The 17655-nt window shown below is 40.0% G+C and overlaps 1 protein-coding gene across 4 annotated transcripts in view; it reads left to right on the forward strand.

The window, feature by feature from the left end:
* Positions 1 to 17655, forward strand: part of PDE1C (phosphodiesterase 1C) — a 439666-nt gene that overhangs the window by 57157 nt on the left and 364854 nt on the right. For all 4 annotated transcript variants that reach the window (XR_016348931.1, XM_006124030.4, XM_089776557.1 and 1 more), the window contains exon 3: positions 2165 to 2336. Coding sequence is in view for 3 of the 4 variants with exons in the window: in XM_006124030.4 (XP_006124092.3) it covers positions 2165 to 2336 (172 nt within the window). In the remaining variant the exon portion in view is untranslated. The remainder of the gene's footprint in view (positions 1 to 2164; positions 2337 to 17655) is intronic.

The raw sequence follows: 17655 nt of genomic DNA on the forward strand, positions 1-17655 counted from the left end.
CCCTTTGAAAATTGGGATAGTTAGGTGCCTACCCATGCTAGAACTCATTGTGCTAGGTGCCATGCAGGGACAGAACAAAAAGGCAGTCTCCGCTCCAAAGAGCTTATAATTGAAGCATCCGTTTTCCTCTTCAGATGATAGCATGGGATGAGACTTGTCCGATGAAGAATTTTCAGATTGGAGAGGGCCCAAGTGATTTTCTCAGTGGGTGCCTGCCACACATCCCTGATTCTGGGAGCGCTCCTCCCCCCTCCCTGAGCAGTCATGATTGAAGAAGGATATTGCTCTGGCTTTAGCGAGATTATATCCTAGGAAGTTGTATGTCGTGCTGACTGACAAACACATGGGTCGGGGAGCTCCCCTGGGTAAACTGACAAATCTGAGCCAAAGAACGGAGGGAGGGGAGGGTGTTGTTCTTCCTGTCAGGCTCTTATCTTCTGAATTAGTTGCCACAGATTGAGCCTGATACCACTTTTCCTGGGTGAAAACAGCATACATCTTTGATAAGACAAATAACGACAAAGCATAACTGTGTCATCCTCTGTATGCAGGAACAGATGCCATTAATATTAATACTGTATTTCCCTGTGACATTCTCTTGGAAGATAGAGAGGCAAGAGTGCTGTATTCAATCTTTTACTATCCACTTTATGTATTATAGTGACAGACAGTCAGGACTAATTAAGAACTGCTAGTTGTCATGTGCTTTTTAGTCCGTGATTGCTGGACAATTTGCTTCTGAATGGCAGAGGAATGCTTGGAAATTTACAAAGCAGTACCATATAAGTGAGTCATAAACTTTAGTATGAACCCTACTTCTCAGATTTTAATTTTGCATGTAGCTTCAAGCCTCTGGAGCAAGGTCAGAAGCAGTTTTGATATTATGAGGAGGGTTTTTTTTTTATGCTATGAAATCCAGTAGGGCTAATCCTTCATCATTATAGTGTGATGCTTGTTGGCAGTATTATAGCTAATTTCAGTTATAAACTACTCTACTTAGGTTTGCTAACTAAGCCATAAGTATTCTATGCTATCTGAAATTTGCCACATAACAGGTTTTTGGCATGGTAATAGATATAAGATTTTCAAAAGTGTCTACGTAAGTTAGAAGAACAAGCTAGTTAGGCATTTTTAAAGATTTCATCCATAGTTTTGTCCAAGTTTTTTAAAATTGTACTCAATTTTGTTTTAACTGACAAGATCTGACATAGGGAAATGCTATGCCTTGAAATCTTTTTCTTGATTTTTAAATGTCTTGATGTGAATTTCATGTTGGTGAAAAACTGACAAATCTGGAAATGAAAGAGATGATCAAATTATATTGTTTTAAGAAGCAGATGCTGCATTTAACTAAGATTGCTAATGGAAATTTTTAATATACAAGGTTTTGTTGTTGAAAAAGGACCTTTTTAAAAATAATTAAACTTTTTGCAAAACACAGTGGCCATTTAAGGGATGGTGGAATGTCATAATATTTTCACTTTTTATTGTTTACCAAAAGGCCTAATTGTAGCATGTTTAGGTGCGTCATTCCCTTATTTGGCATTCTGTGCAATGTAGAGATGAAGTAGGAATGTTGCCATCGGCCATATGCCAGCATAAAAGCTGAACATAAAAATTTCATCAAAAAGGAATTTTGAAAAAAATATTTAATGAAACTTTAGTGAAAAATAGTTTCTCTCCAGCTCTAATCATAATGCATTTAATTGAGAACATTCCTTTAAACGTGGCATACACTGAAGCAGCTCAGCTACACTTTTTTTTTTCTCTTGCCATCTGGGGATTCACATGTACTTTTGGTTTTGATAAGAACTGGAAGGGTGAAACCCTCTCCCATATACACAGTGGGAGAGAAGTCATACACTACTTCAGCTATTTTTTTAGGGTTTTGGGTGGCAGTGAAGTGGGTGGATAGCAGACCAATGTGTATTGAGAATCCTATGTGATGCCTATGCTCTCATATCTGAGACATTCCGGTAACAAAGATTGATTAGTGCTTGATCTAGTAATATTTTTTTCTCCCCCCGCCCTCCCCCCCGAATATAAACATACAGCTCCAAACACATGAGCATCAGTTGGCAATAACATAACTTGTGGTTTTTTCTCCACACTGGTGAAAAATCAGCTTTGCACACTGATGAATTCATTTTCTTTCTGTCTCTAGGGTCAAAGTCACAAAACTGCCTGTGGAACACCCTTATTGGTGGGCTTACCGGTAATCTCAAAGAAAAGCAGAAGCCAACCATCATTCATGATCCTAGGACTCCAGAGGAAATCTTAGCAGATGAGCTGCCACCAGTGGACAGTCCAGATGCATTAGTGAAAACATCATTCAGGTTTGATGGACATAAACATATGTTACTTTTCCTTGATTAGGTCTCTTAAGTTAGGTGACTGTACTGTGGGTTTGATTAAAGAAGGCAATACAGTGATACCTTCTGCTGTGTGGTGTGTCTTTGTATTGAATAGGATTGAAGAAAGAGGGTCATATGTATGGTTGTTCAAGTTGCTGACTTTCATTTCTCAGACTCTGTTGACCTCATTACAAGATTATAGGCTAGACAGATATAATGCAATAGAAAGTCAACATTGTCTATGGAGAGAATTTGTTGCTTTTGAAGATTGGTTTGGTGTCAGGTGAATCTGTTGTACTGGTGAAGCCTTGCACTTCATAGACAGATAAAATACTGTACTGAGAGAGAAGCAAACCGAGTCTTTTGTCTGTTGATCTGAAGCCTTGAAAACTATATGGCGTTCATGTATTTTGTCAAGGAGTAGGATTCCTGGAAAGGGAATGGTATGCTGATGACTTATGCTGTCATAAATGTAAGATACTTACATTATTGTACTTCCTTCCAACTTGCTTATTCATGTGAGTGTTCATTTGGCAACCATTTCTTTGAAGCATCTTTTGTTGACTATAGTTTTCCTAACCAAATACATTAAAATAGAATAGTGGTACCTGTGGGTAGATAGTTGATAGAAATTTCAAAATCTCCATGCCAAGTGCACAGCAGTACCTAACAATGTTTATTTTTCTTCTGGAGCTTTGTTTTTAAATTGTTCTCTATTACAGCTATTACATATTTGTACAGACTGGTACTGCTTTTGGTATGGTGCAATGTCTCTGTGGGCAAAGCCTGTGGTTTTAATTATACTCCATGGTATAAACTGACATTGATCTTGGTAAACACTGTTTTTAGCATGCCTGTTAAAGCCCTTTGCCCAAGTACTGATCTCAGACAGCCTGCCAGGATTGCCTGATAACTTGAATAATCCTTTTTCATGTCAGTTTTTCCTTGATGTAATTCTGTCATGAGGTAGTGATGCATGTTGAATGTTTCAGACTCTGGAGCTACCTTTTGTGATTTAAAAATATTTCAAACAAAGTTAGCCTAATTTTGTCTTTGGTATTTAAAAATCAATTGTCAAACCAAGATCCCATAAACACATGCACACACCTCTCTCACACTCTCACTAACAGGAAATCATGGTCAACTGCAACCCTTACACTTCTGTAACTCATATTATTCTAATTATTTTTAAAATATTTTTAGAATTACTGATTCTCAAATGGTGTGATCTGATTATATGATTGGGGTGTTTCTTAGTGTATGCATGATCCCAGGTACAATAATTAAAGAGATGACGAGTTGGAGAATGTAGTTCAGATACAAAGCTCTCCAAATGTTGTGTAAATGGTTTTATAGATGTCAGAACAATGCTAATTTGTCCCTGGGTGTAGTTACTTTACCGTGTGGTGTTGTATTTAGCCTGCCATAAAATTAAATCCAACCTTTCCAGTATCATTTGACATATTCACATGTACTTTCTTTTAAGCAGAAGTGGAGGTTTGGTGCTAAATATACCTGTGTGTGACTGTAGTAGTTGAAAACAAAAAGATAGTGGATAACATTCTAGTCTCATTGAAGCCAGTGGTAAAACTCAATTACTTAAATGTACCCAGGACTTCATCTATTAAATGTATTACGTGGACAGGAAATTTTGATTATTACCAAGTTGCACTTAGAGTGATGGCATGGGGCAGGGAGGTAATTATCATAATCATATATTTAATTTATGTTCCATGGACTTGTTTCAAAGGTGCTGTGAAAATAGAACTACAATGAGAACAATGTGATGACAAGATATATGTCAAATCAACTCTGAAAATATCATGGTGGTGACACAGAGAGGAAGTAAAAAAAGCTTAATAAAGAATTAATAAGTATTTCTGATATTTTATATTCATTGGTGTGGTGTTAATACTGTGTTGTAGTATATAGAGAATTATTTACTTAAGCATATAGCTTTCACAAATCACTGTGCCGTGGTATATGTTCAGAATAAAGTTGCTGAATTAACTTTTGTGGGTTAAAATCCTTCAGGGGGCTCAACATTTATCAGTGGGTGCCAGCACCTTCTAGGGTTCACTCTTGTTTGTGATTCGTCAGGTGTCTCGTTATGCAGGGTGTGTCTGGTGGCTGATGGATAACTAGCAAATATGAGATTCTTTTCCTTTGGTCTTGAACCACACACAAGAGGAGACCCAGGGAGAGAGAAAGCTCTCTTGCCATTTAGGGGAGGAAATGTGCTTCAACAGTTGTTCAGTCTAGGCACACTTGACTAGAAGGTTGGTGGCTGTAGCAGGCATTTATGAAAGGGAATGCCATGTTACTGTTAACATTCCAACTCCCATTGGAGTCAAAGGCAGGCTTTCCATTGACTTCAATGGGAGCAGGAGCCGGCCTTGTAATGTAGCGTGACTATTCTAACCAATAACATACATTAACTCTCCTAGCAGTTGAACCACCAATGTCAGTGAGCAGAGAGCAATACATGGCCATCCCATCTCATTCAGATGTAGTTAAAAGAAGATGTCTCTCCCTGTGTCAAATGAGTCGCATTTCCTTCTGGTGGCTGCTATCTTTCGTGTAAATATGTACCTACCTCAGATTAAAATTCCAAGTACCCCTCTCACACTGGATTCTGTCTCGTTGCAGATACAGTGCTCATTGTTATGTAGCATGGAAAATTAGTGAGTGCTGTGGCTTGATTTTGCTTCACAACAATCATCTTCTTGAATCTGTACCTGTGTGTGCAGGCTCACGTATACAGTATATGATAGAGTATGAAATGTATTTGACAGTGGTTGTATCTTTATGCACAGGAACATTGGACAATGGTTATCAGGCTTTTTTCAATGGCATAATAAGGCCCCAGAGGGCCCTGGTGAAACAGTAGGTTAGGAGTCCTCCTTCTAGGGCTGGGGACTTGCTCCCACTCTATCCCCATAACTCCTTCCCCTGGAACTGCTCAACTCAACCACAAAGGGACCTGGGGCCTCTGTAACACCTTCAGTCCCAGCCTGTGTTTTCTGGAGGACCTCCTTACTTTTGAACTGCAGATGCAGTGAGAGCCCAGAGTGAGGTGGCTGCTGGGGCAGGGGGCTGCAGCCCCAATAGCATTGGCAGTGCTACCAAGGGCTGCTCAGTGCCTGAGCTGTGTTGCTGCACTTGTACCCATGCCATGGTCGGGAGTGGCTGGGAATAAGGTGGGAGCACTTTTTGCTCATCAGAGCCCCTGGAGAGGGGGCACAAGTGCTTCCCCGGAAGCCTGGCTGGCTGGGGGGCTACTTCCTACTCTTCAGATCCCCCAGGGAAGGGACAGAAGCACTGTGCTGCTAGCCTAACACTAACCATCTTATGGGTGGGATGTGGGACAGTCTATGCTGGGTCTACAGTCTCGTGGGTCCTAGCACAACTGTGCCACTTGCACCTTAGTAGCTTAGTAGCTGCTGAGATCTTCCTCATGCATACACTTGCCTATATTGATCACTTTTTAGTACCTCTAGAAAGAGTCATTCCTGGGAGTCACTTGTGAAGCACTTTGGGCTGATGAGAATTCAAAGTCTCACATTCAGATCTGGGCATTATCTGCTGTTTCCATTGTGAGCAACTGCAGGTGCAGCAAATAGCGATCCACAGAGGAAGGTGGCTTTTCTTGTTGGAGAAGTTGCCTTCTCTTCTTTGATGTTGTTGTTGTATACTTGTGTTTTTTAGATGCTAGATGAATTATTGATAATAAGGAAAGCCCAGTGTTGTCACTATAAATATACACCTCAAAAGACCTATGTTGAGGATCAGTTCAGATGGAGTGAGGGTCTCTAAGACCAAGCTGTCCCTCCCTCGTGTACTGAGTAACCCTACCTCCAAAACAGAAAGAAGAATTCTATTTCTTCCTCCTCTTTGTGCAAGGCAAGCAAGCTTTATGATACCATCGACATGTTTTGTTAGTCTACATGTTTTGTTAGTCTAAGTGCTACCAGACCATTTTTTTTCCTGTAACAGACTAACTCGGCTACCCCCTGAAGCTTCAAATCTTGGAAAACCCAAAGCTTTCCTGCTTCAGGGGCCAACCACAGCCATTCTCACAGGCTTTCTTCTCTACCGTATGGCTGATCCTCTTCATCCTTTATAACCATGTTTGTGTGTCTCAGGCACATTTGTTTCTCAGCCACTTAATTGTTCCTGATTTGGCTTCATACCGCCACGGACCTAACACTTGAAAAGGGATTAAGTGGGCTTTAGTACTATGTGCTTGACTCTAGTTTTGCCCAGTGGTTAATTAGTAATGAAAGAGGTGCTGGGGCACAAGCAGTTTTTTATTTTATAACTGATATGGTAAGCCCAGAGGAGCTGGGGCTCTGAACTGTCACGCCGAGAGATGCCAGGGCTCAGGCCTGGCAAGCCCCAGAACAAATTAAGCCCAGGTATATACACACCAAACAGCAGGAGGGCCACTATACCATTATACTTCTAAGTCTGGGCATTGATTCTGGTACAAATATACAACAGGTTTGATCTACAAATCCCTGCACATCACTCAGATGTTAAGCTCCAATACGGAGGGTGGAAGAGCAGGAAACGGATGGATACAAACTAGATTAATACGTAGCACCGTCCCTGAACTCAGTAGTATTTCTCAAGACCTTGCACGCCCACTCTCTTACTTGCACGTGTAGAGTAAAAAAGGGCGCGAGTGAGGGAGAGTGCAACAGCCATGAGCTTACATGTGATCCTTATCCTAAGCATGAAGCTAATGCAGCATTTAGCTCTGTACTCTCTTATTAGTCATCATCCCTGCTACCAGGCAGTAATAGCTTGGCAGCTTTGTAGCAGCACTTTCATTAATGCAGGACTGTTTTGCCTCACAATCCCTGTTACTCACCTATTTTATGTTGAGTTTGTTACATGCCATTCCATGGATGCCTTGTTCAGAAGGGAGCCTAGTGTGACCCACCAGAGTAAGATGGGACCCAAACAATGGACTGCAAAATAAGGTGTCTGAATTTACTGTGTACAACAGTAGGATTCTTTCAATGTCTTGTAATATATAGCTACTGAGCCAAACCATTGTACTCATAGCAGATATAGAAAACTGTGACGTTTTCCCCCTGTGCCAGTGTAAAGACATGTCTACACAGCAGCGTTATTTCAGAAATAACGTATTGTACATGTACAGAGCAAGCCTCTTATTTCGAAATACATTCAAAATAATGGGCTTCTTACTCAGACTTCTGGAAACCTCATTGTATGAGGGGTAAGGGAAGTTGGGGGGGGAGGGAAAGAGTGCTCTATTTCAGGGGGCTGGACTTGATGACCTTCTGAGGTCTCTTCCAGTTCTATGGTTCTATGATTCTATTATTTCAAAATAAGTGCTGTGTAGATGTGCCCAAAGTCGAAATAAGCTATTTTGACTTAAGCCATGCAATTAGTGTAGTTCAAGTTGCATATCTTATATCGAGTTTAGCCCTGCTGTGTAGACGTGCCCTAATGGTATTCTCCTTTTAAGAAGAAATGAGTGGCTGTGTTGTCTAGTGTCTAGACTGGAAGTGGAACCCAGGCAAGCTGAGTTCTAACCTCAGCTCTGCCACTGACTGCAAGGTGGCAAGTCACTTCAGCTCAGTGTCTCAGTTTCCCCCAACCTGTTTGTTTTAAAAAAGGGAGATCATAACACCTTCTAAAGTGCTGTGAGATCTGTCAATGATGTAAACAAAGAGCTAAGTAGTACTGAAATGGTATGGAGCTATTTTACCCTATTAAATATTAAGACTTTTTTAACCTTCACATCTGAAACAATTTAGGTTGTAGGTTTTCTTACACTTGGCTAATAGCAAGTGTCACAGAGTAACACTGTTGAATTTTAAACATGTCTTAAATTCAAGTAAATTAAATTTCTTAAATTTGAGTAACAAAGGAGGCAACAGAAAATAGAAGCCTGCATAAAACTTGTGTAACAATAGTATGCTATTTTCAGTGCTTTAAAATATCCAGATAGTAGTAATGGAAAATAGGCCTTGCATATATATTTTATGCTGCAGTCCCCCCTCCCCAAGGAGATATAGAGAATAGCCTAAAATCTAATTTGGTAAGGAATAGAATATGAAATTATCGAGGCTCAGACAAGAAACAGAAACATTTCTGCGCAAACAACAAAAATAAATCCAAAACATTAGCTGATGGCTGTGTCTATGCTAAACTTGTGCACCATCTCAATAATATATTGAGTGCTAAAGCACTATACGAGGGGCATTTAGCTCCAACTATTTTACTTGAATGAATTCTGGGGCCTCTAGCAAGGTTTATACGATAATTCTACTCTGAATTTTCAATATAATGGACCCACATAATTTGATAGTATCTGTCATGTAGCTGGAATGTTCTTGTAAACTACCTGCTGGCAATTCCTAGAAACTGTTTTATGGACTACTCATTTAGAAAACTATCCTGCTCTGAGCATGCACCTCCCTTGGATGTCAAATATACTGCAATATACTGGCTTTGGTTTGCAGTTGTTCATAGAAACTTTTATTTTGATTTCATTCCCGAAGTGTGCACATTCCTGAAGTCTGGGGTTTGAAAGAACTTAAAATGCTCACAATAAAACTCTGTTTTAATAATCACATTTCACTTGGTGTCCATGTAAAGACCACAAATTGACAGAGGATATATCTAAAACCGGGTCCTGTACCTAACTGCTCTTTCAGGCAATCAATCAATGAATCAATCAAATACTTCCTTTTGATCACAAGACTTCATAGCTTAGGCTTCAAGATGGATCTGAGAAGTGTGGAATTTAGGAAAATTGGGATATGGATCCAAATTCTAACCTAACATTACCTGTATCTCTTGCAGAACGTTGTGTGTGTGTGTGTATATATATATATACAGGCAGTCCCCGGGTTACATGGATCCGCCTTACATCGGATCCCTACTTACAAACGGGGTGAGGCAACCCCGCACTAGCTGCTTCCCCCCAGCAGACCAGGGAGACATGAAGCTAGCGCCCCCCCCCCCCCGCCCGCAAACCAGGGAGACGCGGAGTGGCTTTTCTCAGCAGACACCTCAGCTTGAGAATAAAGGACTGAGGGAAGTGAGGTGTGGGAGAATAAAACTGAGCTCTGGAGAAATGTTTGGCTAGAGTTTCCCCTACAATATGTACCAGTTCTGACTTACATACAAATTCAACTTAAGAACAAACCTACAGTCCCTATCTTGTACGTAACCCGGGGACTGCCTGTGCTGTATATCCCATACTAAGTGTCTGTCTCCTCTCCCCGTAGCTGGTCAGCATATGAGGATAAGAGTCTACTCTAGCTGCCACCTAGAGCAGTTAATCCCTTCATAAAAACAATAAGGATTATGCCTTTAGGTTCTGGGTTCCAACTCTGTCAACCAATTGGTATTGTGATATGTATGCTACTCAAAGTCCATCTTAAAATAAAAAAAAGATTGAAAGTTTATTTTCATCCCTGCTAAATGAGTGGATCTGTACACGTAGCTGCGATTTCAAAGACAAAGTTAATTGAACATTTTATGTTTCTCAAACATTTTCAAACACAAGGGGAACTCTTTTCATATAACTGCCCAGTAGTATCTGGAACCTGGGTCTAAAAGACATGTTTTATCCTATCCAACTCCTTGTGCCCATTAAAATTAACTCTGCTCTAATTTCTAATAGACTTGCTAGAGTAATGTTCAAACTCAATCTGAAGATGGAAAAGTTGATAAAATTGGATTTTTATTACTGTAAATCTCTTTTGAGGCTACTCCATTTCCTGGATTGTTTTTAATGCTGCTAATAACATGATTATCCAAAATGTCAGCAATACTTTAGTACAATGATTATAGAAAATGTTAATGTAAATACAGTGGCCAGAACCTCAGTTGATTATAAATCAGCTCCCGTGAAGTCAGCTGAATTATTGCTGTGTTGATTTACACCAGCTAGGGCTCTGGCCCAGTGTTACTAAGTATAGCTCCTAGACTGAAATGTTTATGTTCTTTGCTTAATGTTCTTATTACAAATCTAATAAACCTGCATGAGTTTCTTGCTACATCATTAATGATGTTGGTGACTGTAATATAAATTAATATATTTTGTGTCTTATGCTGCAAGCTTTATAGCTGAGGCGTGCTCATGGGCTTTCATGAAAGCTTTGTGTACGGAGGACTTATAGAATTGAGCCTATAACTACCATGTGCTTCAACTACTTGTGTGTTTTGTGCTAAGATAATGTTGATCCAACTATATCTGTACAGTAGAGCCAAAAAGTGCATTTCTTTTTATACGCTGGGGTTGGAAAGCAATGTATTGTAATGCAGTCTTTAGTTCAGATCCTCAAAGATATTTAGGCACCTAACTTCCAATGATTTTAGTGTCTCTCAAGGTTTGTATAGTTTTGTAAAGTTCTTTTGTGCTTCTTATCATACTTTCTTGTATCATGCAGTATATCTTGAGTAACTGCATTATCATAACAAGAGAAGGCCAGTGGATTATGGAACTACTCTCATGTCATGCATGGAACTCTCATAGACATCAGTGTAGTAAATGGTCCTTCATTTCACACTGAAGTGGATAATAGCTCTATTAGGCATTTTTTAAACCTTTATTTTACTCTCCTGAATTGGTGTACATGCCAGTTCAAATTTGTCACTCCATGTATTTAATGCAATTTGCAGCAGTAGCAAAACAAATGGCTAGATGTTCCGAATAGCATAAACTGATTGCATGTGTTTCTCCAGGGTTCACTTTCAGAATGGGGTGCCAGGATTTTTACACCACTCACATTTACAGTAATGGGAGTTGTGTAGCTAATTCACCACCCTAAGAGCAAACTCCTAGTCTCTGATCTGCACTGCAGTTCCTTATTGCATAGCCTCACTCAGATGCTGCATGGAACTCCGACTGACGTCAATATGCAGTAGAGGTCCGCAGTGCAGATCCAAGAGTGGGATTTTTCCCTAGAGAAATTACCCATCTGTGTTTCAAAACAACCAGAGAAAAGTTAAATGTGTGATTCTATGTAAATTGCATATGTTGTGAATTGAATCTTCCATGGAGAAGTCTATTAAAATGCAAGCTTCATCACCCAGTCATCTAAGGAAATTGGCTCTGAGTTCACAGCTCATATTAAGATTGAAAATAAGAATCTCATGGAAATCGTGCAGTTTATTGAATCTAATTTAAATGTGTCTGAACAAATCATTTCTAGGCTGCATGGGAGTGGTGAGGGGAATAGCTATGGACCAGTACATAAAAAAATCAGAAAGAACTTTTCATTGGGGCATGTCCTTAGATGGATGTTTCACAACTTGGGTGTTGGACTTCGCAAAATCAGGATAGCCTTACAATCTATGAGTAATTCTGAGTTCATTTCCTGTATCGGTTTGGCACTCCATGAAAATTTTTGTTAACTTGGATGACTGCTAGTAGCTTCTGCACAAACCTATTTCCCGAAGACCCCATTATGTCTCCTGTTATTTCAAAAACATATTGTTTAACAAATATTTTCTCTGAGAAAGTGCAACATGGCCAACATCTATCTCCATTTATGTTGATTTCAATGGAGAACTCTGAAATGCTGTGTCTCATGGCTTGGAAAATGGCCAGATACCCCTCTCTACTGTCCAAATGAGTGGCTCAAATGATAGAGAAGATAAGCACACTTTCTTTTTTAACCTTTGGATGACTCTTTAGAATTTGTCACTTGACCTGATCATGCAAAATCTGGTGACTTTGTTGCAAATACAGTTAATTTGATTTATGTGAACTCATCTGGTATCCTTTTCCTCTGGACAGCGTAGAGTCAAATTGCAGAATGCCTCTGTATATTTGATGGCTGCAGAGGTTACAGGAATCTGTATATAAGGCAGTCCCCGGGTTACGTACAAGATAGGGACTGTAGGTTTGTTCTTAAGTTGAATTTGTATGTAAGTCGGAACTGGTACATATTGTAGGGGAAACTCTAGCCAAACATTTCTTCAGAGCTCAGTTTTATTCTCCCACACCTCACTTCCCTCAGTCCTTTATTCTCAAGCTGGTGTGTCTGCTGAGAAAAGCCGCTCTGCGTCTCCCTGGTCTGCTGGGGGCGGGGGGGCCCTAGCTTTGCGTCTCCCTGGTCTGCTGGGGGGAAGCAGCTAGTGCGGGGTTGCCTCACCCCGTTTGTAAGTAGGGATCCGATGTAAGTCGGATCCATGTAACCTGGGGACTGCCTGTATATATCTGGATATAGCCTCACACATGGGGCCAAATTTATTCTTAGGCTGTGTCTACACTGGCGTGATCTTGCACAAAAGCAGCCGCTCTTGAGCAAAAACTTGCTGCCTGTCTACACTGGCCGCGTGTTCTTGTGCAAGTAAACTGACATTCTAATGTATGAAATCAGAGCTTCTTGCACCAGAACTCTGATGCTACCGCTCAGGAATAAGCCCTTTTGTGCAACTGTTCTTGTGCAAGAGGCCAATGTAGACAGGCAACATGAAATTCTTGCGCAAGAAAGCCCTATGGTTAAAATGGCCATCAGAATTTTCTTACGCAAGAGAGAGTCTATACTGGCATGGATGCTCTTGTGCAAAAGCACATCTCTTGTGCAAAAGCACACGCCAATGTAGATGCTCTCTTCTGGAAGGGTTTTTGCACAAGAACTCTTCCGCAAAAGACTTCTTGCGCAAGAAGCTGCCAGTGTAGACGTAGCCTTAGTTTTAACAGTGCAAATTCAGAGTTAGTGGAATTAACACTTTCAGTGATTCTCGATGTATAAGTAATATTTGGCCAGCTATCTTCATAGAACACAATAAGAGCAGTGAGGAAAATGAGAATATTTTCATGAGAATATTTTCACAAAACTACATCCCATTTATCTGTTCCATTTTGAGTGATTTCATGCCCTCAAATTTACTTTCTTGTGAGATTTTTAAGGCAGTTGATACTACTGTCTCACAGAATAATCTAAAAGTACTTCACTTAATTTCAGACAGGCAAACTTTAAAGTAGAATCTGCAGTTTGACACCAGCCATCTTTTAAAAAACATTAATTGTTTATTGGAAGGAGAAAATATGTGGGAAATGGAGTAAAAGAAACAGACTATGTAAAACTAATACATTTATAAACGTAGAGGCTATGTCTACACTGGCGGCTTCTTGCGCAAGAACATCTTGCGCAAAGGCTATTGTGCAAGAAGTCTTGCGCAAGAAAACGTCCACACTGTCATGTGCGAGCTGGGTTTTTGTGTAAGAGTGCCCATGGCAATGTGGATGCTTTCTTGCGCAAGAATGCTCCGATGGCCATTTTAGCCATAGGGCTTTCTTGTGCAAGATACCTCTGCCGAGCGTCCACACTGCCCTCTTGCTCAAGAGCCCCTGCACAAGAGGGTTTACATCTGTTAAAAAAGAGCGTAGCTCTTGCGCAAGAAGCTCTCTCTTACCACTCTGTACTGTAAATTTTCTTCTGTAAGAGAGGGTGGGCAGTGTGGATGCTCTGTGGATTCTTGCGCAAGAACAGCTGTTCTTGCGCAAGAACCCCCCAGTGTAGACATAGCCATACTGTATGACATCCTGGCCCTATTGAAGTTTGTGGCAAAAGTCACATTGACTTAAATGGGGCCAAGATTTCTTCCACAAACTCTTTTGTGAAGGAATAGAGAAAATGGTGGATAAAAATAATGGTGGTGTAGGATAGGACAATGTTAGTCAACAAGGTTTTGGAATTTTATTTTGGATGAGGGGCAAGGCTTATGATGGGGCACTAAATACACAGTATGGGAAGGAAGTTATGTCTATTCTTGGGCCATATATTATAGGATACACACTGGTATGATTCTATCTCAAGAGTATCACCAAAGTTGAACACTTAGCCCTGTACCTTGACTGCCATTTTGCTATCATTTGTGAAAACGTGCCAGTGCAGATGCAAGCAGGTTTATACCTCTAGTGCAAGGGCAGTGGCAGAAAAGCTAGACAGACCTCTTGACCTATCCAAGCAAGATGACCTCCTGCTGCATTGAATGAATAGCCAAAGCATTACAAAATGTGATTTTTTTTTTGGCAGACCTGAGCACTGAACACACATCCAAAATTCAAAATTAACAATGAAAATGTAATGAAATATTTGGCAGCAGCAGGGTATCACAGATACTTCAGTGCCACACTAGAGATGTAATATATACAATTAAAATAATTGGAATCAAAAGGTATAATAAGGCATCTCCTAACAACTCATGGAAAGGTAAAGTAGCTGCTTAGTAGAATTGTGTGTCAACTTCAGAACATCTGGAGAGGAGGCAAAGTGAGGTGATTTTTGTTTTTGTTTTTGTGGACAAATCAGTGGTGGAACATTTTACTCCCATGAAGTTGAGTTTGCTTAGTCATGTCTCCTTAATAGCTCTAAAACCACCCTCCTCTTTTAAAATAATTTCTGCTATATTGTTTTTGAACTGCAAAGATGATATAAAATAACCATGCCAACCCAATTAGACAGAGCATTTGACTGTTCATAGAAAAAACCAGGTACTGTATAAAAGTAGAGCTTGTTAAAGTTAAATAAATACATTGTGGAAAACCTGCAAAATTGAACTTAATTTTTAACAGGGTTTGAAACACTCATTTTAGAATGCTTGTTTTCTCACAATTTAAGTAAAAAAAAAAGAAAGAAAATGGATTACTTTGGTTTTGATATGTTTTTGTGATTTTTTTTTTAAATGAAAGTCCACAGGTATGTGTGAAACTTTTTTTTTCACCCTCAGGAAAAAAAGATTTTTCATCTAAAACTATGTTCAAAAATTGGCAGTCTGTCTATATAAGCATGTAGTAAAACACTTAGCAACAATAGGTATAAAATCACCCAGGAAACCAGTTACAATGTTACGAAAAAGTGTATAAAAACGCACACAATAAACCAGCCTTAGAATTAAGAAAATTGCCTAGAAAAATAGTGATGCAGGAAGTTTAAAGGGATTAGTTTTTGTGAGAAAGCATCACATTTTATCCCCATGTACTGAGGCCACAGTCCTCCATTCCTCTTCCCTCCCTACCCCCGATACCCTTCTATATTGCAGGCACTGCAAGAACCCCTTCTTTTAATAACCTACTTTATCCATACTTTTACAGGGAGAGGACCAGTGGTCCTTTTTTGGCAGACTGCAGGCACTTTCTCTCTCTCTCTCTCTCTCTCATATGTTTTGGTTGTCTACCTCCTTGTTCTCTCCACATGGGCCTGAGGTGTTGAAATGGCTTTCACTGACTCTTTTGATTACTGTACATGTTAACAGCTCAGTCAATTGGGAATGCTGAAAATATATCAAATGGGAAACCCAAACAATTTAGCCTGAAACTTGAAAATGCTTGAAAGAAACTGCACTGGGATTCTCATCAATGTCTAGAGAGGTCAGAAGATAAATGTATTATGCTCATCTTTGTTGATGCAAAAATAAATCTTGTAGGAAGCACCATTTTTCGTACAGTAGCTCTTTGAGGTAGAAAGGAAGCAAATTTAAGATATGTTTGTTTCAGTATGAATAGTTCACATAGCCCCAGTAAGAATACTTACACTACATTTGTGATTATGGTACCATATGCTTATGATTATGGTACTACTGTAGCTTCTGGAGCAAGAAACAGGGTTTATATAGACCTGCTTACAGGATCCCTTTTAAATTGAGCCTGTGGAAATGCTCACAGTGCCTGTGACTATGGCACTGAAGGTCATGTCTAAGTTCTATTCTCCATGTAACAAGTAGGAGGCTAATTGATGAGTGACTGTGGTTATGGTTTGTTTGCACTAAAGAAGCAGCAGATAATCGTGCCCAATGACAGGGGAGTGATAGCTGTGATAAACTATCAGTCTGCACATTTTCTAACGTTAGTAATTATCTGACCACTGAACAACAGAAAGTGTAGTGAAACATTAGATACAACCTAAGAACCACACACTGTTCATCTTCTGTTATGAGCCTGCTAACAGTCAGGGGCTGGAATTTATGGACTCAATTTTTCCTTTCACTTGGCACAAGAGTAAATCATGAGTGGTTCCACTGAAGGCATTAAAGTTGCATCCATGTAAAGGAGGAAAGAATATGCCCTAAGGGCATACATGAAAACCAAATCAGGCTCAAGAGGTCTGACTTTGCCTATGCACAACAGTTGCAATGGGTTTAAAAGTTTGCGGACAAACTTAAATGATGCATACCTAGCTTCAGAAGACTTAGATTAATTTGGTAGTTGATCTGTGCCATCTCTCCTTCTACTACATTCACATGTGGGAGGTACAACTAAGTACTTATTCTTATAAGTAGGGTCCAAATGAACTCTCCCCTGACATCTAGTGCTTAGCTGGGGGACGAGACTTCAGGAGTTTACATAGACATGCCTAGTTTGCCACTTTGCCAAAATCATTAATTATGGCTGGTTTGGGTTACAAATCACTCTGGTATTTTATATGCAGTGGTAATGGAAGTCTTTCATCCTTATTGTACAAATTAAAAATCAGGAGAACTCTGATTAGCATGCCCTGATTGAAGGGCTCACCCTAATCTGAACCTCAGTGGGGTAAGGATGCCAACTTCCAGTGAAGGTGATTGGGGGAACATAAGGTAAAAAGTTTGTGGACCACTTGTTTAGCACTTGTAAGGATAAGGCTGACAGGGCCACCTTTCAAGGCTTCTATCTGTTTCAATTCCTTAATCCAACCACTCCTTATTGCACTGACATTTGCAGTCATTAGGAACAATTCAGGGATCAGGGTTTGTATTTCCCTTCAGAGTGAAAGTTTTACTTCTGTAACACCACATCCTCTAACCATCTTAGACTCAATCTTGGTCTACACTATATACTTAGTTTGGTGTAACTACATCATTCAAGAGTGTGAAAAATCCATATCCCATAACAATGTAGTTATACAAACCTTAACCCCCATGTAGATAGTGTTATGTTAGTGGGAGAGCTTGTGTCATGGATATGAAGTTATTAAGCTAACAAGTGAGCTTTCTCTTAAGTGCCTTAGTGCATTTTCACTGATGCACTACAGTGGCACAGCTGCATCAATGCTTGTGCGCCAATGTAAATTGGCAGTGTAGACCTGCCTCCCACATGGCAGATCAATGGGCTCCATTATGGTTGTCTTATTGATCAGTCCACTTGGTTAGGCTCTCTCAGGCATTGGCAAGTTACAGGGCAGTAAATCAGCTCCCAGTGTTGTAACTCCTGAGGTATCCACACTGGCAAGGCACTTAGTGCACACTAGCCCCAGAGTTGCTTGCTGGGGTGCTGGTGTAATCACTTCAATTATTTGCTACATTGTAACTGGCTTCCAGAAAT

This window comes from Pelodiscus sinensis, chromosome 2 (assembly GCF_052426305.1).
Source record: "Pelodiscus sinensis isolate ZL-2025 chromosome 2, ASM5242630v1, whole genome shotgun sequence".
NCBI classification, from domain to species: Eukaryota; Metazoa; Chordata; order Testudines; family Trionychidae; genus Pelodiscus; species Pelodiscus sinensis.